The sequence below is a fragment of the Macrosteles quadrilineatus genome, unplaced genomic scaffold, assembly GCF_028750875.1.
Source record: "Macrosteles quadrilineatus isolate MER2022 unplaced genomic scaffold, UCM_ALF_1.0 Scaffold_9__3_contigs__length_116548681, whole genome shotgun sequence".
In the NCBI taxonomy this organism is placed as follows: Eukaryota; Metazoa; Arthropoda; class Insecta; order Hemiptera; family Cicadellidae; genus Macrosteles; species Macrosteles quadrilineatus.
The window spans coordinates 83,755,462-83,781,344 of NW_026542602.1; the positions used below are offsets into that span (position 1 = coordinate 83,755,462).

Consider the following 25,883-nt stretch of genomic DNA (forward strand, 5'->3'; position numbering starts at 1 on the left):
CATAGTGGCAAATCAATTACGTAAATTGTACTTGATTTATAACTAAAATCAACCATAGACCATTTCCTACCATAGCCGTCTATTATAACAATAAATATTGCAACAACATTATGCATGTCGTTTGTTTGATCCTATAAAAAGAACATTTTATCTATTTACTTAGGCTATAATCATCTTATGTTCGGAGAAACACTAGTTTGATGAGAAATAAATTAAACGTATAATTTAACAAGCTTGTTAAATAGAGCTTGTTAAATTAAACATGCTATGGCATGTTTAGTATTGCCGAGTAGGTGGGACCTAACAAACTAAAGGTCGATCCTAAAAAGATTCAGTAGCTTTTTAATGGTTCGAAACTGGACCCAGCCGTTCCTGATCATTGGACCTTAAAGTTGTTAGTCTTAGTCACATTAGACACAAGCTAGTATCGAAGTCTGTAAACACCTCACCTAAACCATTACAGTTTGAAGTTCGACAGCCAGAACCCAACCTTAGTCCTAGCGTTGCTCTGACCTCCTTCACTCAACTGTCGGAACAGCTGATTCATAACACCTTGTATGCAGACATCTGTGAGAGCTGTCATCCCATTGTCAAAAGAGTTGCATAAATGAGTCATTGAAAATTTCATTTTAACTTTCTACTTCAAACATAAATTAGGACTAAGCTATTGCCCACTGTTTTTCGTTCATCTTTGGACTTCATAACTAACTTAGCAGGAGTATGTTGAAAGCTAAAACATATACATTTTTCACTTTTCCCTTCAATGTTTCCAAAACTCGTAACTTATCCTTAAAAGTTTTTTTGTTTGCTTTTTGATACAATAGTTGAATCTCACTTTAGATTCGTATCCCCACTAGTGGCCATTGAACGCTAAACACTTAAATTTCACTGCCGATTGTCTGGGTAGTGTATAGTGTTGTAGTGCTCGCCTTCTGAAGTTCGCTGGTTCGGATCCAAACGAGATCGTTACTGGACTAAGATGCCATTCATTGGACATTCAATTAATAATACCAACTTACAGAAGGTCAATGTTAGTAAAGAGACCAGTAATTGGGATTTTCCTCGCAAAAAAGTTAAAAAATGCCAACAGCGTAGACGAACGCCAAAATATAAAAAATTCTGAAATATAGCATACTGTACCGACACAACAATCGGTTGAAACTTAGGTGTTTTCAAATTTTAGTAATGATTTTTCACAAATTTGAGGGAGATCTACATTATTTGAGTTTCTATAAGATCTGTACCCTCACATGCTCGATCGAGTAGATGAAGTGGTCACTAATTACTCAAAACTTTAGTCCCCCTTCTAGTATCAAAAATTCAGTACCTACAAGATAAATCCTGACCAAAAATACTCTGAAAATGTGGTACATATTTATTTATTACTATGTAAAAGCATAGTTAGCTCATAAACCCTACACTCATGAACACAAGTCCTAAAGAAACTTCTAAATTATATCGACAGTAACCAAACCCCAAACAGTTGGTGTTTTGACAAGGAGCAGGCTCGACGAGAATCCACACAGCTTGTTTGTAGTTTTTAAAATATTAGTGTTATTTTCAGATTTTCAATCTATTTCTGCTCTCGCCTCTCCAATAGCCCAGCATTTAACGCACTGATAATTTTTTCGTTTTAGTTTCACAGAAACTAAATTGTTTTGTAATTGGCATCTTTAATTAAATGTCTCACATATTAGCGTTTAAAAAATAATATTATCGATTGTGAAATATAACTTAAGGTTTACTTACATTGTTTTGTTTACTTCATTTTTCTACATATTCATCGGTAAGTATCATACCAGTGATTTTCAAAACATAACGTAGTATTATCAAGAACAGGGGATTCTTAAACGCAACCCAAATAATTACAACTACAGTGAGACACTTTTTAACAAACAAACCAGCTGGTGTATCTGTTTTCTTTACTTCATTGCCAATCAGCTGATATGCATCGTTCCACATCTATAAGTGTATAAATTGTTATTGGGAATATTAATATTGTAATATATTCACAACTAGCTGTAACCCGCGGGCTTTGCCCCGTTTAACTTCTTAATTTTCAAGATTATCTCGTTCGCATGGCTCAATCACGTCCTGGTTGAAGTTTGTTCGCTACGCTCACTCACCTTTAGGTTGGAGCTCGTTCGCTACGCTCACTTGCCTTCAGGTTAGCTCGTTCGCTACGCTAACTCGCCTCCAGGTTGAAGTTCGTTCGCTACGCTCACTCACCTTTTGGTTGCAAATTAGCTGCTGTCATAATGTAAAAGAAATAATAGTGCTGCACCCTGTTGGTAATCCTTGTAACTTTAATGCTATTGAACATCATGGAACAGAACCAATGTTTAATTGAAACAGCTGTTAAGATTCAATAATTCCATTTCTCATAAGGTTAACATGGGAAACTCCAGAGCCACTGGGGCGGAGCCCGAAAGGATTTTTGAAATAAGAATATGCCTATATGTTAATCGGGAATGTGAGCTATCATCATGCCAAATTTCAGCCCAATCCGACCAGTATTTTTCGCGTTCACTTGTCACAAACATACATCCATACATCCATACATCTATACATCCAAACTTTCTCATTTATAATATTAGTAGGATTTATTCCCAAAAGCACTAATAAATAAACTCATAGATAACTGTGCAACAATGCATATCAGCTGATTGACAATGAAATAAAGAATACAGGAATACCAAAAAGTAAGCATGTTTTTTTTCAAAACAGTGTCTTATAGTACTTGTAATTTGGGTTGAGTTTACAAAATAAACCCCTGTGTTATCTCATGCACATTGTGACACTCAATTGCCATTGGAATGCCTCCGTTGTACACCAATTACGCGTATGTGTTATTTTTAGAAATCACCTAGCCATTACCAAATCAGGATGCTAAAGAAACATCACACCAAAGAATAGTCTCTATTCCCAGTCACGATTAGCACTTCGTCCTCTAACCAGCAGAGTTCTTGCGGAGTAAAGGCTAGGTGTGAAAAGGTGTCTGTTTGTCCTCAGTTATGAAACAGAAATGGTTGAGTGGTGGGGACATTGTTGATATTCAATGTGAGATGGGTTTTGGAGAATATTATCAGGAATAAACAAAAAGTAAACACTTTGTATAACAAGCTACAGATCGCATAATTACCCGGACAACAAACAAAACCCACTCAATAGTATATTTCGTACCTAGGGCCGAAACACAAAACTATCTCGAGCTGCAAAACCATTTTCGGTCCGTGGTACGAACACTATTTTTCACCACACTACTACTATTTACAATAATAATTAATGCACACTGATGATAGTCAACGCAACTTTAAGGTTATGTGACGAAGTAATTTCAGGAATCAGCAAAAATAATAATAAACAGTTGCTAGGCAACGGTGAAAATAAAACAATCCTATTGCAATGTTATGGATACTGTTTGTGTATTTAATATGCAAGCGGGCAGCTGATTTTGCGGCCCTAGGGGTGTAAAAACCTGCTCGGTACCCAAATGACGATGACAGCTGGCATGGCCAGAAAAACGTAACTTTCAGCCTCTAATTAACGTATGTAAAACAGCTAATAACATCATAATGTGGTGAAAACACATTTTGTTAACGAAAGATTGAAAAACTAACTAAAATTTACCATCGGAATTTCCGTGAATCAATATTTGAAATACACAGTTCTAATGAAATAGCTGGTTAATAATTACATCCGAATGAGATGCAAAAATTGCACGTATTTAAATGATCATTAAAAAATAGCAGAGAGAACTTGTGATCTGTATAATTGTTATTTAATTATTAGATAGCTTTTAAAATCCGTTGAAATTCACTAGCTTGTGGTTTTAGTGTCGGAATTCGGTGTAAAGAAACTGTTTTGATCCTTAAACAGTATCATAAAGGTTTGGTGGGTTCGGATAGTTTTCCTTTAAATATTTTTTGACGTTTTATACGAATGTCACTGACGTAGGCACAAACAAATACTCTAAGAGATATTACTTTCTATGAAGGGGAACATATTGAAGATCGCGTTATAAAAAGGTAAACAACTTTAATAACCCATGGTTATTCTAACGTAACATATAACAAATTGAACTCATTTAGACGAACTGTGTGGTGTTATAATTGTTTCTGTCTATTGTTTGGATTGGATAAATCGTATTTCAAATGTTGTCAAGAGTTCAACAGCACCTGCATGACTGGACATGAAATGTAAAATGAGAGAGGTAATTTAGAGACAATTTGTGTTCTCAGACCTGTAATTTTACCTTCAAGGCTGAAGTAGTTCATCTTTGAGACAGGTTAGACTTACACTCACATTGCCAATGTGAGTACCATTCAGAATATTCCTTTTTCAGAATATAATAATGGAAACAGAATATAAGTTGAACCACTTCCTTCACTTAGATACACGGATTTCGTTGAAATTCCAACGTAAAGCTGGTTTTTATGTGCGGCAACGCCATAATGTGTTTTTGTTACAGATTTTTTGTACTATAGGGATGTTGGTATGTAATTGATGAGGGATGCAATATTTAAAGTTCGAAAAAAATTATTATTGCTAAGCGTGAACTACCGGTTATTGACCAATCTATTTATGGTATCTATGGACATTTTTCTTGTAACTCTAAGCTTCAAATCTAATAAAAAACAATTAACCTAAACATAGATTTATGATACAAGAAATAAAAATAGCATGGGCTGTTTTTAGGGTATCATAATGGTGGACATTTGGCCATATATGCCTAGATTTGAAGTCTAAGCTTCAAACCTAATAAAAAACAATTAACCAGAAAATAGTTAAATAAACATTTGCAGAACCGGCGGCTCTGTCGTTACAAAGCAAATCTTATTGAAACAATTTTTTATTTAGTCTGCAAATAAACAAAAATGTCAGATGTAAACTATAACATAATATGGTGTATTGTTTTCAAAATGTTTGTTTATTTTTGTAACATGTTCACTGTTTTATTAGTGTGTTTTGTCAGTGAAAATATAAGAAAGTATATTTTTTGTTTAAACCAGATTTTTATTCAAAGAGAAGTAGTTTACAAAAGCAATAAGATTAATCTAGCTCTCAAATGGTTAACTACCCTTCATTTGAATGGATTCTATATGACTCACCTATGCTCGTACAGGGCACTTTATTCCTTCATGACTCATACTTTTAGCTTCGGAATATAACATATAACAACATAAGAGGACAGCCGAATGTATATCTTTGTGAATTCTAAATATATATAGTGTGAAAAATCAAATAAATCAAGCAATCCATTTAGAGCCACCTAAGGTTCAATAAAATGGTTTATGAGATAAGAAAAAATGGCATGAGCTGTTTATTAGAGTATCACAGTGGTCATAATGATTAAAATTAGTCATCAGATCAACTAACAAATCTATGCATTGAGGAGCGTATCGTGAACTTTTGAATCATCTTTTAATCATGACTTCCGCCGGAACCGCAATTGTAAGAATCGGTTCTTCACATCTATTCAACAATGTAACAGCTGAAGTGTTCGCTGTTTTCATTGTGTAGAATCAAGGCCCCACTAAAAAAAATAGGCCATGCTGCAGCGCGGGTAGCGCAACACTACGTCACAGTGGTGGATAGTTGTACTAAACTCTTACCATTAAAATCTTACAAACAGCCAGCTTGTTTATTTACCTAAAACATATGGGAATGGTGATGGCAATGAATTTATCAATGAAATCTATCCACTAGAGTGACTTCATAGATCCTGCAGCATGGCCTGCGAATACAGACGTTTATTTTTGCATTCTGTATTGATCATGATAACAATGAATTAACAATTCAAAAAATTAACAAAAATGTGTTACTACTGTACTTAGGAAGATTCAAGATCAAAATCCTTTCTTATGAATATCGTTGTTATCTGACACAACGGTATCTTTACACATCCTCAAATCCCAATATTTCAAAACCACCATATTATTCGGCGAGAGTCAAAACAAAAACAACGAAAACAGACCTAGAAATGTATAGATCTCAGAATACGATAATGCAATGAGAGGGGCACTGCATTTTTTTTCTTTGATTATACTCATTGTAATTCATAGTAGAAATGTCTGGAATTAGAGGATTACTAAAACGACTAAAATCTATGCCACAAGTTTGAATCAAATAATGGTACAAATTAACTAGAAATTATTTAAATTACACATATAAACATACATTCATTACTTAAAAATTTATATTTTATCAAAACCCCAACATGACTTTCGCTGTTTCCTCCAACCTCACTCCCATAATGGGTCCAAGAGGCAAAGATTACATGTATTTTAAACTCTCGTGTATTCCAACCTTTTTTAATTAGCCATTTAGAAGTGCAACCAGCCTCTGGAGAAAGTCTGAGTTTTTCTTCGAATTCCTTATCAACCTCTTGGCTCCAAAGGGGTCTAAGGTAATCAAGAGTTTGTTTTCTCTCTTTTAACCCCCATGATTGTAACCGTATAGTATTTTTTACAGACTAGTCAATAGAATAGTAATCTTCTATCAATTACACCTCATACGTCACATATCCGGCCGAGAATAACAGACAGTTACAGCATGCCGATACGCCGGCACCGGTGTCGCTTCAAGATCCTGGTGGGGGAGAGGGGAATTCCCTCCAAATCTGCAGATAACACCCGCGAAATCCGTCGCGCTCCATTCATTCAGTGAGTCGAGGTGGTCGAGGTTCGCGGAGTAAGACCGGAGTGTAGTGAGGTATTGGCTGTGATTTATTTGAAATGGTAAGTAATACAGTAACAAGTAAATTATTTGTGTCAGTGTTTTTGTGGTTCTTCTTACTATGTTGTGGCCGTGGTTGCATGTTTTAATTGTGTTTTATCTGGTGTTGTAATCTAAGTTTATTTATTATTTAATTTTATACAATGTGTATTCGATTCTTTAACGTCATGATTTTTTGTAAACATGTAAAAAATTCATCAATGCCCAAGCATGAAAAATGTTTAAGCAATACTTAGTTATATGTATTTACAACACTTCTTACGGGTTCCAATGCAGCTAATGCTGATTAAAACATTCTCATTTCAATAGAGAAATACTTGAGTGTTATATGAGTGGTTCACTGGTCCTAACTAAAACTGATAATTCATTTTCCGATACACTGATGATTGCGTTAAAAGAAAAAGTAAAATCACTTTTTTTATCTGATTCTTAAACACCTGAGTTTTATTTAGTGTCGTTGTACCTATTTAATGTATTCCTCACAAATAAGCGTAATAAAAAAACTAACTGTTTATATTGTAAAATCAACAGTTTTTATAGTCTTAAATATTTTACACGTTAGGTTATTCAATTAGCAACATTTCAATAATGTACAGTTCAATTAACCTCGTTCAAAAAGATAATTTTACTTCATATAATTTAATTTTACTCTTGGCTTCGTCCCAAAAGACATTGGGACAAATCAGATTAAATATTTTGTTTAACTACGCGGTAAGCGTATTAATTTATTCTATGACGATGACAACCAAATGAAATAAAAGTAAATGAAAAATATAAAAAAATGAAATAAATAGTAAACGGCATAAAAGTTTAAAAAAAAATAACAAACGGATGAAATTGCATAGATATTGGCAGTAAATACTGTTTTGTAAAACTGTAATGGCATTTATAATTGAATGTACATAATCTGTTGCAAAGCACAGGTAGAGATACTGGTGGTAGTATTGTGTATTATACGTAGCTTATATAAAACAATAGGACTTTTTTCGATAGTTCACTACAACGACAAATTTTCTGGTTGAAATCATTATTATGAATAAGTCCTGAGTTGGGGGTTATTATAGGTTGGAGGTTAGACCAAAGACACAACTTTAAACTTCTATTGTGTATTGTTGTAATAAAAATTGTGTAGTAGTTTGGGTATCTTAGTAGTTGTAGGGCTCGCCTAGTAGTCAAAATTTTACCTGATCTTGAGAAAAGTCAGTAGCTTTTTGATGTATCGAAACCAACTCGAAACCGGACCCAGCTGTCCCTGATCATTGGGCTTTAAATAGATTATCCTGGCTAATGAAACAGCTGATCTTAGTCAGTAAAAAAACTACACAGATCATCTCACTCCATTCTACAATCATATACGCACATAGGTGGCGTCCCCATCTCAATTAATAGTATTGATAAATAATTAACAAACAACGTTCGAATAAAATATCCAAATCCCGTAAGCAGCTTTAGATTAATCAATACACAATAATCACTACATTCGTGACATTTTGCTAGTTCATCAGAGCAGATGATTTCGCGGAATTCTTTAATCCGTAACAAAACAAACCCTGCGTTGGAAGGTCAAGAGAGAACGTTTCCATTCATCAGTCTGTCTCCATGAGATAGTTGACTGATGACTTGATTGAACGTTCACTACTATTCACTACAGTGAATCAACTTGAAGTGATGTGTGTGTATGATAACGATAAGGACGACGGTAGCGCAGTTTGATAAACATACTGGATTGAGTTTGACTTTATGGAATATTTTATAGCTGAACCATGTTACTTCATTGTCTTCAGATAGCTGCGAAATAGTCTGTAGTGACGAGCAAAAAATGTGGTTCGGATTCCACTTTAAACTGTAGGTCCCTTAGTTACCATTGGCTGTATGTGCTATTAATTAACAGCTGTGTCTAAGGAATATGTCGGCCTATAGATATACCACGAACAAAACAACCTGCGCAGAAACGAAAAGATCACGTGGTTCGCGCAGGTAGGTGTGCCGTACCATTCAAACCTGCGCGGCTCGAAATGGCCCAGGGTTCTTTTGGTTCTGGTATTACTATAGTTACTAACAAGACTACAAGATAGTGCCACTCATCCTACACTCATTTCCATTCATACTTGGCTTAAAATACCTACTGTCGTATGGTCGCCATTTCAAAGTAAAATATTAATGCATTCAAGGTTGAAGGAATATTTAACTTGTCAACTTGTGTCGATAAACTTTTTGCACTAGGTATACATTTCGGTCTCATAATACAGGATGAGGCTATGATAGCACAACAGTTTTCTTTCGCTGTCACACAATGAAATAATGCAACAATGAATTAACAGCTGTAATTATAACCTCAATATTGTTATGAAAACATTTCATCTTAGGTCGGTATGGTGCTGAGAATGAAAAAGACTATTGAGGATTGGGTAAAATTATTTAAAAATACAGTTTATACTCTAAAAGAATGAGTGAAAGCCGCAAAAGTGTTACAACCACAACAGCTAATGTAGATATAGTACGAGCATTGACTTTATATCTCTACACTCTACTCTGTAGAGATATAAAGTCAATGGTACGAGTCACAGTAACTTAACTTCAGGAAACTCGTTGTTGGAAGTTTGTTGGCTATTTTCTTTCTTTAGGGGTTCTCGTTTCTCTCTGTAGAATTGGTTAAAGTTCCAAGGTTTTTTTCAGTCGTGCCATAGAATTGCTTATAACTATAGCTGGGTATCCCCCAGGAAATTCAAGCGAATTTCTAACAATTCCCAAAACGAATATTCAATACAATTTTCAAGTGATTGTTTACTTAAGCGAATGTCGAGTAGTTCAAGAACCGAAGGACGTTGTTGGCAAAAAATGAACAAAGTTACGCCGTCTAGTTAAAAAAGTTTAATGAGATAAGCTTTGTTTAGGCGTGCTATTTACAAATACACGTTTAAATATACTCACATTTATAAATACATACACTACATAGTGAGTAAAATTAAATGTTTACATTTGTAAATTGCTGTGTTCTCATATCACCTTGGATTAAACATTAAATCCTACCCGTGTATGGCTACATCAGACTCCCACTTATCCGAACACCTTGGCACTAAAGGTCGGATAACGATATAGCCGGGTAAATACGTGATAAAATCCATTACGGCAACTCCAACTTTTCCCCATCTCCACATTCTAGAACATAAGCACTAACCTGGGGACATTATAACACATTATTTCAGGCAAGGCGTAGATTATGTGGCATTTCCCCTTAGACAAAATACATTAGTCACTATCGAGGTTTGAACCCGGTACCTTTGGGAACGAAGTCCCACGCAACCACTAATAGCAGACCAGTAGATCCCCACAGTAAAGTAATACTAATCATCGATACCATATCCGTGCGGGTGCGGCTGAGTCATAGAGTGCAGCAGAGTAATCTCATCTTTTATTCATGACTGGTCTCTTTAAAGTTGCCGGTTTGTAGTGTTTTGACAACGACCGGTTAAGCGATGTCCGGATAAGAGTGATGACACTTTGTAGAGCAACAAACCCACGTTGACAACACTAGACAAAGGTGTGTGAGTCAACTATCCACTAATTTTAGCACCTGTGTAATCGCCATCAACGATATTGGCAGCTCAACTGTACTCGATCAGTTGCCGTTTAACCGTACTCCAGTGTTCGCATTCCGTCATTTTATGCACAGGTTCGTGTTGTGTTCTAGTTGTTAAGGTTGAATTAATATTTTGTACCAACGGATTTGCTTGGTTGCGTAATTCTTTGCTTAGTAATATTTTTACAAGATTATCAAGTGTGGGTTGTGGTGTTGGCTGGTCTGATCCACAGCTTAACTAGAAGGATTTGGTGGTTTTACCAATTAAAATAGTTCTTGAATCTTTTATTCAAAATACTGGCTTTGCATTAAAAAATTCGGTTAACCAACCAAGTGTGCAATCCAGAGCAAATTACAGTATAAACATAGGTACATAATAGTTATGTGGAAATAAAACTGTTGTTGATTGAAATATTTCTCATAAATTTAGTTTCATTCCGTTGAAAAAACGTAATTCAGGTTGCGTAAAGATTTAACTTTTACATGTGAATTTAAAATGTGTACGCTGAAGTATTTTTACGTCTAACAGCTTTACAAAAAAATCAATCATTTAGACACATTCAAGATTTTTATAGAAAAGTGTAGGCCTATATAATGAGAAAACGCATTTAGGCCTGCTCTGAATTAATTCAATTTTGTTTTCAACTGTCAAAAATCTTTGGCGTCGTTTAAGAGGATTTAATTTGTGGCTGTATCAGCAAGCTAGTCTTACCAACATGATGAAGAAACTTGTTCTGAAATATTCACATAAGGAATTCCATAAAAAAAGGTTTTAGCACATTGTGCTATCATTGGGCACCAATGTGAAAAGTGGTAAGACCATAAGACGTCGTTGATATAAGAGCTATTTACCTTACAAGAGTAGTAAGAGCGTTTTTACATCACGCAGGTGATGTTGTGCAACGAGCGAAAGCGAGCATAATTCACCTAAGTGGTGTAAACACGCTTCTGCGTAACGTGTACCGTACAAGATTTTACCTGATCCGACAATATACAGGGAGATACGTACAATATTTTTCATTATCCATTTCACTCATCTTCTAACAGTAACGTTCTTTTACAAACAGAAGTTAGGTTAGGAAAATTAAAGCACAACAATAACATTCAAGCACACAGCTGATTTTTAGCGTTGAACGTCGTTGGCTCCTTAAAGGTATATTTTATTCAGTTGATCACTCAATGTCATTTGAATGGGTTTAATATGGGTTTCATTACTTCACCGAGTGAGTTTTTGAAACTTTAAGTGAAGTTGTTTACATCACGCTTGGGATAGGGAGGTTTTACCATCGATCTCTATTATTAAACATGGTGGGTTGGGTAAAGTTACATAGATTCCACATAACACGGAGTAAGGATACATTTATAGCATTATTCGCTATAAATCAAACATTTACCACAGATCGGTATGTACATGACAATGACGCACACACACATGTAAAAGTTCACCAGCAGGTCAAGTGGCATCCGAAATCCGAACTACTCGATATAGTCTCGATCCACGGCTATTTGATTGCGTCGAATTTCCATTATTTGAGTTTATTAATGGCTGGCTTTAACCCTGCACTACGCAATCCTTCCTTACGTGTTTTAAAACTATACAACATAAATGGCCGGGTAAGGTTTTGCCGTTGAATATCACAATAAAATATTACCCTAATGTTTAACCTATTCACAGCATAGGTTGTTATAAATATAACGCATTTTGCTCCAATTCCAGCGAAGCCTGGTAACACTGCTGAGACCCTCAATTTGACGAGATAATCGATATTTACTTTGTCATGTAATAATTACTCGTTGAATATTTATGAATTAAGCCACACTTTGTCGAGTTGCGTCATGCAAGTTTGACAACATGAAACTGTGAAGAACGACTCAATTTGGTGATCTGTTTTGGGTCTAAAGACCGAACAAGACATTATTAACACAAATTCCAAGACATTTCAAGGCGTCCCTACATGTTACATTCCAAAAGTGTTATACGTTTACCGTAGCAACTTTTACTTTATACATGTCTGAAAACATACACTTAGCGGATCTGGATGAAATACGAGAAACTGTATAGAAAATCGTATTTTCGTCTTTCTAGTCCTGAAATTGTGGAAACATTGCTCTCTACCAAATCTGTGGTGAGATTTCAGTATCCAATGTGGGTAATGATTGATACTTAAGGTTTCAAAAAACGTAGTTTTAGTAGGCACACTGTCCTATATTAATATTTTTATTTACTCGAAACCTTTTTATAACCCGTGTACAGAGAAAAAGTTCTCAAAGTGTTGGGGAAATATGTTCTGGACGACTAAATGCTAAATATCTTGCATTTGGGTGGAGGTAAAACCAACCCTAGCCAGCAACCCAGAATTGAAAGAACGTATATTCTGGAGAGTACGTTTTCAACAGTATTATTCAACGTCTATGTAGATCAAAAAATACACTTGATAATCACATAGATGGGTTAACAGGTACGAACAAAAAATCTACATGAAATGTTTGGATCGGCTTCCCAATTACACGCATACGTTTTCCTTCTTTTAGGGTGCGTTTGCGAAGGAAAGTTTTAAAAGGACAAACTCTTATCAATTGTATGATAACGTCTGCATTTAACAAATAGGTAAATTTTCACAAATATATACCTGAATGCCATGTAATGTTTCGGAAACAATATTTTATCTACCAACAAAGAAACAGTAAAAATCTCGTAAAAATAATATTTCACTTGGACCTATATTCATGAGATTGTGTTTTACGTCCAAAGTAATTTGTACCACTTTTTCCATCCCCTGACTCACTCGATGAACAACTCGTTCCATGACCAGCTCCTAGACTGATTCTAATGACTCTCAACTCCCGTTCACCGTTCACTCCAGTCCTAACACCGTCACGACCTCATCAGCTCTAGCAAGTAGTTGTGCCGTGATATGAGTTCATTGTATCATTCCTTGCCGTTCCCGTGTTTTAGGGATTCTATTCATTATCGTGTTTACCCGTTGTTCAGCATTGGATAGCCCTAGTACTACCGCCAAGGTTCTTCAAGAGAAAAGAGAAAAAGGTTAGTTACGCAAAAAAATGCAAAAAATAATCTGCTTTTCAAAATTGAAAGAAGGGAATTTGCACCACAGCTTGATTATGTATTATTAAAATGATTATGCATCTTGATTATATTTAACATTATTATGCGTCTTGATTATATATTTAACATTATTATGCACAGATAAAAGCATAATTGGCTTATTTATTGATAAAAGCATCATGTACTGTAACTAATTTACTAATAAAGTATCATGTACTCAATTTACTAACCAAGCAATCGCTTAGTTTACTAATAAATAATTACTCAGCCACTTTGCAGTATACTACTATAGGTGAAACCCGTCGAAATCGACTGTTAGGGACCTCCTCGTTTATATGGTCGTGTGGCCTCATTGGCAACAAATAATGCTAATGAAATAGCAATGTGGCATTTCCAAAGAAAAAAAAAATACTGTAAATATTGCAGTTTTCTTAAAATTTGTAAAAAAAATAAGTTGAACAGTTATTCAAAATCTTAACAAGAAAATTTTTTTCTCATGATTTTGCTCTAAATATTTGTTAATCTTTTCTTGCTGGATTTACCTAATCTTTCTGTACGTTTTGATTGAATTTATATTACGAAATGCGTCTTAAAATTCAATTTTTTAATATCTGTCAATAAAGATCTGTGGTATGTTTGTAATAAATAAAACATAGTGCTTATTTAATATATGCCTTTTTTACAAACTTATTTGTAATATCATAAAAATCATTCCTCATCTATTTTTTATATTTTTATTTACCAACCACACAAATTTTGTATTATATACAGTAAAAAGTAATTTATAGTTTTAAAAAGGCCCTAAACTTGGCCATATTATCAGCCACACCTAATATCATCGCCATTTCACTCAAATCAGGGGAAACAAAACAAAAGGAAAATAGAGAAATGCATTCGCATTCTTTTGATCTTAAACCACTGACACTGCTGTTTTTTTTTAACTTGATTTAAATTTAAATAACATATATTCGTAAGCTCGGTTCCTATAAACTCAATTTTATTGAATGCCAATGTTTTTGTCATTAATAAAGAGCTGGAATATTTTCTCTACAATCGATTATATTTACCTATACTTATTTAATCTTTGTTCTAATTATTGATCAATCATTATTTTGCCAATAAATTATTTTGTACTCACTTATTTTCGTCTGTGTTTAGTTTAAATCATTAATTTCATCTGATTTAATTATATTCAGTTGAATCAACAAACATCAACACAGACCATATGATGGTAACAAGACTAAATTTAAGTTTTCAACAAATATAAAAAGTAATTTTGTTCCAGTTCAAAATTTCAGTATGGGTGGGTCATCGTCTAAATCTTACCAGGTAAATGCAAGTAGGCCTATATAGTTTTCTAAAATATCACATAAATACAATCCCATAATACACTATGACAAGCCACAACAATGTAATCTTCATACCTTCAAGATTGAGGGTCACCCTTGCCGAGTGCTTTGTGGTTTCATGTAGTTTCATTGCAACATCCCTACTGTAGCGTTAAATTGAATGTGATTGACGTACAAGAAGTTGCCACCTTATGCGAGCCACTGGTATTTGACCATTGTCTAATAGGATACAGTTCCGTAGAGAACCTGCGATATATTATTGGATGAACAACATTATTAGAACCCAACATTATCAGTTAGTGCTAGTTTTTACCTCTTATTTACGTTAAATCAATGCGTTAGGCTTCATTTCTAGGCTAATCCGCCAAATGAAGCACAATACTCAACTTGGCCAACGTTTTGCCTAGCTAACTAAGCTTAATTCCTAGCAATCGTAGCAGCCGCAACTTTGCATTTTTTTCAGCTATTGACTACTGGATATTTGTCATTCCCTTCCCTTCTTTTTTAATAATGAAAATGTTAATATATGATTCTGCCACGGTCAATTTCACGAAGGAGAAAACTTCGTTTCATTTTAGGAAGTCGTCGTTGATAGAAAGATGCGTTTAAAGGTTCTACTGTACGTAGTTATCCACCTTGTACTGGTAAAGATTTTCGTATCCTATTCAGTTTGCACCCAAGAGCATTTTGTACACTTCACTTTGGACTATCCCTCTAATAGGACATGATCGACTGAAGAAAACTAAAGCAGGATTAATAGATTATTGAGTACCATATTGAGATTTTTACGTTTACTATTGATACAACAGTTAATGTAATTGGAACTGGTACCTCTTGAAATAAGAAGGGCCATGGCTGAACCCCTCTTCCTGCAATAAACAGTTCGACAGATTTCAGTGCTAATTTAAATCTATGAAATTAGCCATCTGGGAGGGGAGCACTATGAAATACAGAGCCCTGTACAGCACACGACCAACATTGGACACAATATCTCGTGGATATGATTTGTCCATTACTTTAAACATATTTCCATGACTCATATGCATTTCTCGAATTTAATATGGGTGACAAGGTTTTGGTTTATATTTTAGCGAATTTCCATATAGGGGAGTAGCTATTTTATTATGGTTTTAATAATTTGACAATATGTACTACTTCAATGACAATATAGGAAGGGATTTGCCAGAACAATGTAGGCCTTATATCCTTGAAAAATATCGTGCTTAATCACACAAGATAGACATTTCAATTTTAAATAATTGATATTTTACTTTCCTTAAATAGCCATATCCCGTGAGTTGACCTTGGATTACTGGATTGTTTGTTCGAGGGAAGCCGTGGTTGCTGTCTTTCAACAATTTAAAAAATTATTTATTATGAAAGAGCGCGCACAGTCACGAAATTAGTTGGTCACTTATTAGTCTTACTACCTACAGATCCCATTCAACATAGGGTAGTTTTATAACTTAAACGGCTTTACACTCCTCAGCCGCCTTTATCGTGGGCTCGAGTCCAGGGGCGAAAGAGGTTTTAGGGTTTTTGGGGAGGGGGCGCAAGGAAGAGGGAAATTCCTCAAAAGGACAGGGATAAGAACTTAAGGACGTGCAATTACCTACCATTCGGGCGTCGCATGCAAACCACACCTGATTTTTTTCAAACCTCTACCTCTATCAACACCTGAGGCTCTGACTGGGGCCTATCAGACCCACAAAAGGTTAAATACCCCCGCCGCAGCAAACCTGCCGACTAAGCGAATTTCCATTTGTCTGAATTGATTTTCAGTTAAATATATTTTAATAACATTAGGTTTAACGAGTACCTAGGTTTGCTGCTACAAGGAAACTAATAAAGTGTGTTTTTGAGTAAAATATTGATAGCTTAGTACAAAATAAATAAATTTGCCAAGTGTGATCAAAATATATCCATAAACAAGCAAACTACAAGATTTGACATTATTCTCCATAAGAATAACATGGGAATTTTAAATTTACAATTTTTTAATTTTCTTCGTTACTAATAATCGAACAAAAATACTTTTATATACTAAATTATTTGTTTTTTTAAGCTCTTTAAAAAGGTCTAAAGAGAAATCGGGAAATTTTGTGTTTTGAGGGTCAAAAGTGAGAAAAACCAATTTTTACTCCATAAAACCCCCCGTAAATCCCCGTTCCCATGGTCCGATCGTGCTGGTTCGCGAACTCATTCAAGTTTATCCCGCTTTACACCTTTAAACCAAATTTCATCAGAATCGGACAAAAATTACTCAAGTTATCGCGTTCACGGACGTATATATATATATATATATATATATATATATATATATATATATATATATAAGTCTATATATATATATATATATACATATATAAAAATTTGTACGAATGGTGTTTTTGGCCTCTGGGGACATCAAAATGAAAAAGTAAATCGGTCCCGGGTCTAGGTCTTACCGTGCCACCTACGGTAATAGCTACTTCCCTATAGGGAAATTCGCTAAAAAGGGATTAACTTAGTTGAAGGCAGAGTCGAAGAAGGTGATAAATAATACTTCTTCTTTTCTTTTGTATTGTTTCAATCCTTTCACATACAGCGTAGCTACGAAAAAAATCTCCCAATATAAGATGGATTTTTGGATGCATAAATTAATTTGGCCAGTGTTTTGTGTTGTTTGATGGTTTGAAATCTGAGTTATTGTGCACGAGTGGCATTAGGCTGGTGTGTTTGCTAGTGTTTTGCTGACTGTTTTATTCATTTCCTTTCAATGCATTATGTGCATGTTTTGTTTTCTATAGCCTTTAAGCACATAGACAACTTGAACATACTTTAGGCTCACAGTGTCAGTAATTGCATGTATAATTTATGCTATTGCATCATTGCATGAACATTTGTATGTTCTAGTAGACCTACTTTATATGTATTTATATAATACAATGTTTTGCATCAACAATTGTATTAATTAATTGTGATTTATGTAAAAAAAATGTATTTTGTTGTAAATAAATCCAGTCATATTTATTATTTTTTCTCTATTTTTAAGTCAAATTTTCAACATTCATTGTTTGATGCATATTCTGTCTAAGTTAAAGATCATAACTAAGCTTGTTCAATTTTTCCATATTTTTATCTCTAATTCTATTGACACTATTTCTATGTGTTACACACCACTAATATTTTTTTTTATGTCAGAACCATTAAAACACAGATGATTTTTAAAAGAAATGTCTGGTAATGTAAGTTTACACTTTAAAGTCGTAAATATAAACAGGAAATTTTAGGTTGATATAAATATAAAGACTTGGATGCTTATTTTAACCTGAATATGAATACAAGGTGACTGTAGGATGGAGTGAGATGATCTGTTTAGCTTGTACCTAACTGTAATTTGGTTCCACAGTCAGGCAAAGGGATGGACACGGCAGAGTTCAGAGTTAGAGGCAAGGAGATGGTGGACTATATGTGCAAGTACAATGAGACATTGCCAGAAAAGTGTGTGGTCAGCAAGGTCAAGCCTGGGTACCTCAAGGAGCTCCTACCTACAGAACCCCCAGAGAACCCTGAATCTTGGGATGACATTATGAGGGACGTGGACGCACACATCATGCCAGGAGTGAGTGAACAGAAATTCACAAAATGTAAAATTGATTCTACAGCTTAGAAGCATTGACTTTTGGATATTGGAAGTAGACATCCCATCTATATGGGATGGATCAGCTGTCACTAATAATAAAAAAAAGAAAATTGTTGAATGAGCCAGTCACGGTTGTTCTCATTTAAGTGTCTAAAATTCTATATTCAACCTTATTTTTTGTTAGGTACTGATAGTTGATGTTACATAAAAGATTATATTTTAGCGTAGCCTACAATAATAGGTAGGCCCCTTCAGTTTGACTTGAATTAAAAGTTCACATATTATGATATTTGACAGAAATTAGTAATTTAGGTATACCAGCACAATTGGTCTGTGGTTCAATCAAATTATGTCCATTTTGATTAAAAAATGCAGAAAGATTTCAGCATAAGGATGACATTTTTAGTTCCATCAATAGTCAAAGGTAGAAGTTACTAACAGCATGAATATAAAATTGAACTGTAAACTTTATGAGTTTCTTGTGATCAGTCTTGTCAATTATTTGCAATGGTTGTTATAGATGGTCTTACACCTGTTCACAGTTGTCTAGTTGTAAATATTCCAGTAGAACGCTCACCAATAGTCATGGAAAAATACTGGTCCTCTATCAAAATATATGATTGGGTAACAACACAACAGAGTGGGATTACGGTTCCCCCATCCCACTAAACCTCTACCTGTGGTTTACACATGGGACCAAGACAACACTATACACTAATATTAATTGATGGCGGTTGGATGTTACAGATCACGCATTGGGAACATCCCAGGTTCCATGCCTACTTCCCGTCAGGCAACTCCTATCCATCAATACTAGGAGATATGTTATCAGACATCATAGGTTGTATAGGCTTCTCCTGGGCCGCAAGTCCGGCCTGTACTGAGCTAGAAACTATCGTAATGGACTGGATGGGTAAGTTGTGTTCACAAAACCCATACATACCAACTTCCTAAAAGTGCAAGTAGACTTCTCCATTGTAAAGTCTCAAGCCTCAGGCGAGCGATTGTGCAGATTTGATTCTGCAGTTAACTGAATGTTCCTTTTTTGTTTTAATGCAAACTTCACTTTATGTAAACTGTAAATATAAATGGTTAAAAATTATCTTCAGTTTATCTGCCAGGATGATTAATCTATGAGGAAGTTTTAGCTAAGCCACTGTCATCAAAGATAATAAAGTTGTAAAGAAAGTTACCTCTATTTTCAAGATGGAGGCAAAAGGCAAAATATTGAAAGAAAATTGAGCTACAGCTCATTTACCACTTATCCATCACACTGGTTGATTGACTAGCTGATGTTTCCTGGTTGACTAAAAATGTTTAATAAGACTTAGACTTAATTAAGACAATATTTTTTTAATCAGCAGGATCACGTCTTCATAAGTAGTCTACCATTACAAAATTTAGTAACAGTTATTTTCAATATATTCATTTATATGTAATGGACATAAAAAGTGATATAGAATTAAAAATGTTTCAGCACATGCTCTTGGTCTTCCCTCAACGTTTTTATCAACCAGTAAAGGCGGGGGAGTAATACAGGTAAGAATTCCATTTATTTTTTAAATATGCTATAGTTGTTATGAGTATGATTGATGGGAGAATATTAACTGAAGTAGAGGATGTACCCTGAACCTAATAAAATGTGAATACTTTCAGAGCCCTTGAATTTAAAGTGAATGTTCTTGTCAAAAACTAAAAAGGTTTAAACATGAAATTTTAAAATAAACTTGAATTATAATAGATTTGCCTTTGTTACCCTGAAGATGTCACTCAAGTTGTCAAAATGTATAGGGTGACACAAACATCTTACCTACAACCCTACAAGAACTCAGGATACAACAAAAAATGTAAATCTAAAGGAAAAAATGTGTGTAAGATATACATGTTGTGCAAGGTTTTCATCCTACTAATATTATAAATGAGAAAGTTTGGATGGATGGATGTATGGATGTATGGATGTATGTTTGTGACAAGTGAACGCGAAAAATACTGGTCGGATTGGGCTGAAATTTGGCATGATGATAGCTCACATTCCCGATTAACATATAGGCATATTCTTATTTCAAAAATCCTTTCGGGCTCCGCCCCAGTGGCTCTGGAGTTTCCCATGTTAACCTTATGAGAAATGAAATTATTGAATCTTAACAGCTGTTTCAATTAAACAAGTTGGTTCTGTTCTGTGATGTTCAATAGCATTAAAGTTACAAAAATTACCAACAGGGTGCAGCACTATTATTTCTTTTACATTTATGACAACAGCTAATTTGCAACCAAAAGGTGAGTGAGCGTAGCGAACGAACTTCAACCTGGAGGCGAGTTAGCGTAGCGAACGAGCTAACCTGAAGGCAAGTGAGCGCAGCGAACGAGCTCCAACCTAAAGGTGAGTGAGCGTAGCGAACGAGCTCCAACCTAAAGGTGAGTGAGCGTAGCGAACAAATTTCAACCAGGACGTGATTGAGCCATGCGAACGAGATAATCTTGAAAATTAAGAAGTTAAACGGGGCAAAGCCCGCGGGTTACAGCTAGTATATTATATTTTATAAATGGTTCCGAAATCATGAAGTTTAAGATGGTGAAATGTTTTTGAATAAGGTTTTAACTACTTGTTGAGTTTATAACTTCCTGACTCAGACCATAACAAGACGAAATAAATCCTTCCTGATTTTGAAAATCGCATGTATTAAATTTTGAATTAGTATACGCACAGGCATTATGCTAATTATACAAAACTTAGCAAACAATATTCGAATGGGTTTCAGGGTTCGGCAAGTGATTGTGTTCTCACATGCATGTTGGCGGCGCGACTTGAAGCACTCCGGAAGCTACAAAAAGACAATTCCGCTTCTCTAATTAACGAAGACATCCACCTGAAGGCTGCGCTGCTGCCCAAGCTAGTGGCTTACTGTTCTAGAGAGGCCCACTCATGTGTGGAGAAGGCTGCTAGTATCTGCCTGGTCAGACTGAGGATACTGGAACCCGACGAGGAGAATGTCCTGCGTGGAGACATACTCAAGAAGGTAACTTACTCACTTACTTATATCCTTGCGCTCCTAGGGGGGGGGGGGGGGGGGCAAGGGCCTCGACAAACACTCTCCAGCTTTTTGTTGGCCAGCTCCTTTGCCCTAGCCCATGTCATGCATTGACTCTCTATCTCTCTCTCCACGTGATTCTTGGTCTTCATTTTCTTCTGTTTCCTTTTGGTTTCCATTCCAAGGCCTGTCTCGTGACTGTATCATGTGGTTGCCGAAGAATATGCCCAATCCATCTCTATTTTCTCTGGTTACCGGTATTTAAATAGAAATAGGCTCTTGGTTGGTTTTGGCCCACGAATCTTCATTAGAGATGACATCAAGCAGGCCACCTCACCCTGAGAATGGTTCGTAAACACTTATTAATGTAAGTCTGCAGTTTGCGTGTTCTTATGTTAACCTTTCATGTCTCCCAACCATAAATGAGGACCATCTTAACGTTTGAATTGAACATTCTGAGTTTAGCTTTTCCTTCTCATTTCAGAGCTTCTCCAAACTGGCCTAAGCTGGGCAAATGAAACTCTCATGCTTTGTTCAAGTCATTTACATGTCCTGATCAGCTCCTCCTTCTGTTACCATACTGCCCAGATGACAAACTTCATTGACCTGTTCAATATCATCCTCGCCTGTTCTTGGTGCGGGAGCAGGGGGGGGGGGGTACTGTTCCAGTTTTTTAACCTTATTTCCTTAGGTTTTCTCGCATTTACTGACAGGCCCATCTGTGCTTCTACTCTTAGGTAGTTTAGCTTAGCTTCAAGAAGGTAACTGCAATGAACAAATCAAATCATCTGTTAGACGTTAGACTCAAACAGTCAATAAGCTTAGGTCAGAGAAAGTAGTACCGTACATGTCAATGAAACCTTTTTACAATGGTATACTTCGTCACAGAATAGTAGCTTCCACCAAACAAGCGACTTGTATTTCTGCTGGAAGGGTTTTCAGGCTTTCATGAAGGCTATTACATATCTAAACCAGTTAGTGGAAAGAGATTTAGAGACTTGACCTGCACCTAGGGACATCTATATTGGAACTATTTCTAGAACTAATGTTATGAATGTTTTGTCAATTAATCTGGCACATTGAATTTGTAGTTTATTAATTTCAAAATAAAAAGCAGGTTCAAAATTCACAGATTTTATATTACATAACAAGATATTATCGCAATGATAAGTAAATAATATAATGATAATATCCTTACATTGTTGTTGAATGCTGAATGAGGTAGCTAGTATATGTTTGATTCACAATTAATAATCCCTGGTGATTTTTCAGGCAATGGAAGAAGACATAGCGAATGGTTTGGTTCCGTTTTTCGCACTCGCAATCACAGGATCAACCGGTAGCTGCACGTTTGACAATCTCACTGAGATGGGTCAGGTGTGCCGTGCAGCCGGAGTTTGGCTGCATGTCGACGCTGCGTACGCTGGCTGCGCCATGATCTGTCCTGAGCTGCGATACCTCATGAAAGGCGTTGAACTGGCGCAAAGCTTCAACACCAACACAAACAAGTTCTTCCTCGTAAACTTTGACTGTTCCTTACTGTATGTGAAGGATAGGCAGAAGCTCGTCTCGTGCTTCAATGTAAGCTTTGTTTTACTGTAAACATTTTGATTTCATTTGCCTTGCATGCTTTCATTTTTTAGTTGCCGTGTTCCGGATTACATTATGATTTTACTGTATACAAGAGGTTTAATACCTGGTTGCCAAAGTAATCCTTGGTCGTCTGAATGGTGAGTTCCAACATGCTTAAGGTGTTATAGTCAAGCTCTATAATCTCTATGATAGAACCTGTCTCTTGATCCTCCTTCTTCCTGGGGACTGGCCAATGGCTTAAGGCCCGTGCCACTCCCAGGTAGAGGGCAGGTCATCATACAGAATAAAAGATGTGAAGCTGCCACTCCAAGGAGGTCGTCAGAAAGTCTTCAAAACAAATAAACACAAACATTTTTATTTTTATGAATATTTATTATTATTATTATTATTATTATTTGTTGTCATGAGAGCCGAAGCCCCCTGACTGCTTACCCGGTACCTATCCTACAGGACATACCCGGGCCCCATGATGTAGGCCGAAGCTTACGCATCAACCTTTGGCACATCATGGGCGGATGACTTAAGGTCATCAGGCTCGCCGGCTGCCGAAGCAGACCCTTCGGAAAGAGGGTTGCCCCTCAATCCTAACCAGGGATTCCGGCTGCTTGTTTAAGCGTCACTCCACCTGGGTTCCACTAGGTCGGAACCTAGAGGTCCATAGTAGAGCGCCCCGACGCATTTAGTGCAAGCAACACTCGGGACCTATCTCATCCCTGACAGGCAGAACCCGCCATCAATAGCCAGGAGGAAGGGGACCATCAGCACGCTGACGGGGGGAACCCCAACCTCCCATTTACACCGCTGCCCGATCGAGGCCTGACCCATTGCTGGGAACCAGAGATATCCAGAGCGATTTTATGAATATAACTGATCATTATGTTGGGCTGCATGTTCTGGTTTAAAGTGTAGACCTACACTCTGAACACGCAGCCGGCCGTGATAGTTGTATGGCCATGCGATGTTTTTACATAAAAATGCTTTTATTGTAGGTTTTGGAAACTTACTGACGACCTCCTGGGAGCAACAAGGTTCTTGGGGCTAGAAAATGACACCTTATATTACTGTATGTCAAAAGAATTTGCCAATTGACAAAGAATAACCTATGGCAACCAGGTAATTTAACCTCTCGTGCCTTGGATATATTAACTTTTTCCCAAATTTGCTAATTTCAGGTTGACCCACTATACCTGAAACACCAACATGAAAACGTTGTGTTTGACTATCGCCACTGGGGGATCCCATTGAGTAGAAGATTCCGTTCCTTAAAGTTGTGGTTTGTGCTTCGCTCGTATGGGATCTCAGGAATGCAAGAGTACATTCGCAACCACATCAAACTAGCCAAAAGGTTTGAGAACCATGTTCGGCAGGACAAAAGATTTGAAGTTAACAATGACCCAAGGGTAAGAATATGCATTTTGAAGCTGCTAGTTTTTAACTTGATCAATAAATATTCATTAATAAGACCAGAGAAGAGTCAAAATATACGATACAATAAATTGATATTTCCTCAAAACAAATTTTTACAAAGCTATGCAACTGATATCATCAAAAGAGATTTCACAGGAAAATTTAAACCTGTTTTTGGTTTTGATAAAAGGTTTTCTACTACAACCAGATTACAAGAATCGTTGAACTAAATATATATATATATTTATTTTATACACCAAGCTTAAATTCAATATTGATGTAAGGTACTGAAATGAAAGCCTACCAGGTATAACTTTAACCTTCATCCTAATCTTTACCTTCTCTGCTATAGACAGACATGTACGCACTATGTAGTAGTGAAACATAGAACAGTAAATCAATACAAAACTAACTATTTTTTTATTTACACAAAAAATACAAAAAGAAAATGTGCATTTTCTATTTTAGCATGCTCCATCCGAAAGGTCACACTCATCTGTTGGTATTGTTTAGCACCTTCAGAATATTACATTGATGCAGCATTTTTTTACAGTTAGGACTGGTGTGTTTCCGACTTCGTTCCGAAGGAGACGCCCTAACAACAAGTTTACTTGCAAATATCAACCAATCCGGGAAGCTGCACATGGTCCCGGCCCGGTGCAAGGAGAAGTACATCATCCGGTTCTGTGTTGTTGCGCAGAACGCGTGTGAAGCTGATATAGGTGAATTTATAGTTCTTAACTATACAGTTCTCAAAAGATTAGTACTACAATATCATACATTAGCCATGCAGTTACTTTATAACGTACAGTTTTGTATCTGTGTTGATTGTATCATATCCTAAGTTAAGTTTTGCTCATAATAATTGCCGTTTACTTTATTCATCTAAATAGATATTGGCACCTAAAAAAAATTTAAACTATTGACTAACAAATACAACGGAAGAGGTTGGCCAACATACTAGTTTCCTTGTTTTCCCAGGACTGCCAACTTATGACCCTGTTTTGTCACAAAAAATGGCTCATTATACTTATAATTTGGGTTGTGTTTTATAAAAACATCCTGTATTTGCCTCTATCTAAACGAATTACATTTGTCCTCAGATTACGCATGGAAAGTGATAACCGATTTTGCCGCTGAAATTCTCACACCGGAATCACCTCGTATTCTGTGCAGCATTCCCACCACACCTGAAGGTCGTAAGCTTAGCAGGCAGTTCTCCTTCACAAGAACCGTCTCACAGACGACGTTCAAGCGATCCGTGCGGAATAGTCTGTACGACGGCGCCACGCCTGTCGTCTTGGTGGACGAGGACACAACAAATGTCTTTGACGAAGTTTTTGAAAACGCACGCAAAGAACAAGAACAAAGTAAAGACAAAGAGTAATTTGAAACGAAACCGGTATTCCTCCCTTAGGTTAAGTATTTATTTTTCCAACTTTCCTTTTGATTTATGTGATATGAATGATTGTAATACATTTTTTTAAGAATTGAA

General features: G+C 36.0%; 1 protein-coding gene across 3 annotated transcripts; it reads left to right on the top strand.

Moving 5' to 3' along the window:
* The first annotated feature begins 6,669 nt into the window (after positions 1-6,669).
* LOC129001973 (aromatic-L-amino-acid decarboxylase-like) lies at positions 6,670-25,883 on the top strand. Of its 3 annotated transcripts, none has more exons than XM_054429440.1 (9): positions 6,670-6,740; positions 18,126-18,338; positions 19,107-19,272; positions 19,837-19,898; positions 21,119-21,376; positions 22,661-22,969; positions 24,154-24,381; positions 24,942-25,110; positions 25,492-25,883. In XM_054429440.1, exons 1-9 carry the CDS (start codon positions 6,738-6,740, stop codon positions 25,773-25,775), a joined length of 1,692 nt encoding a protein of 563 aa, XP_054285415.1. In that variant the 5' UTR covers positions 6,670-6,737; the 3' UTR covers positions 25,776-25,883. The 3 variants fall into 3 exon arrangements, with proteins under 3 accessions (XP_054285415.1, XP_054285416.1, XP_054285414.1); XM_054429441.1 differs by lacking the exon at positions 6,670-6,740 and adding an exon at positions 13,319-13,364; XM_054429439.1 differs by lacking the exon at positions 6,670-6,740 and adding an exon at positions 14,597-14,714.

What these genes read in the sequence shown, in the direction of transcription:
- LOC129001973 (XM_054429439.1), top strand. Translation starts at nt 14,685, where the DNA reads ATGGGTGGGTCATCGTCTAAATCTTACCAG. An exon ending in AAGGCGGGGGAGTAATACAG is followed by an intron (nt 19,899 to 21,118) that starts GTAAGAATTCCA and finishes AATGGGTTTCAG; the next exon opens with GGTTCGGCAAGTGATTGTGT. An exon ending in AAGTTAACAATGACCCAAGG is followed by an intron (nt 24,382 to 24,941) that starts GTAAGAATATGC and finishes ATTTTTTTACAG; the next exon opens with TTAGGACTGGTGTGTTTCCG.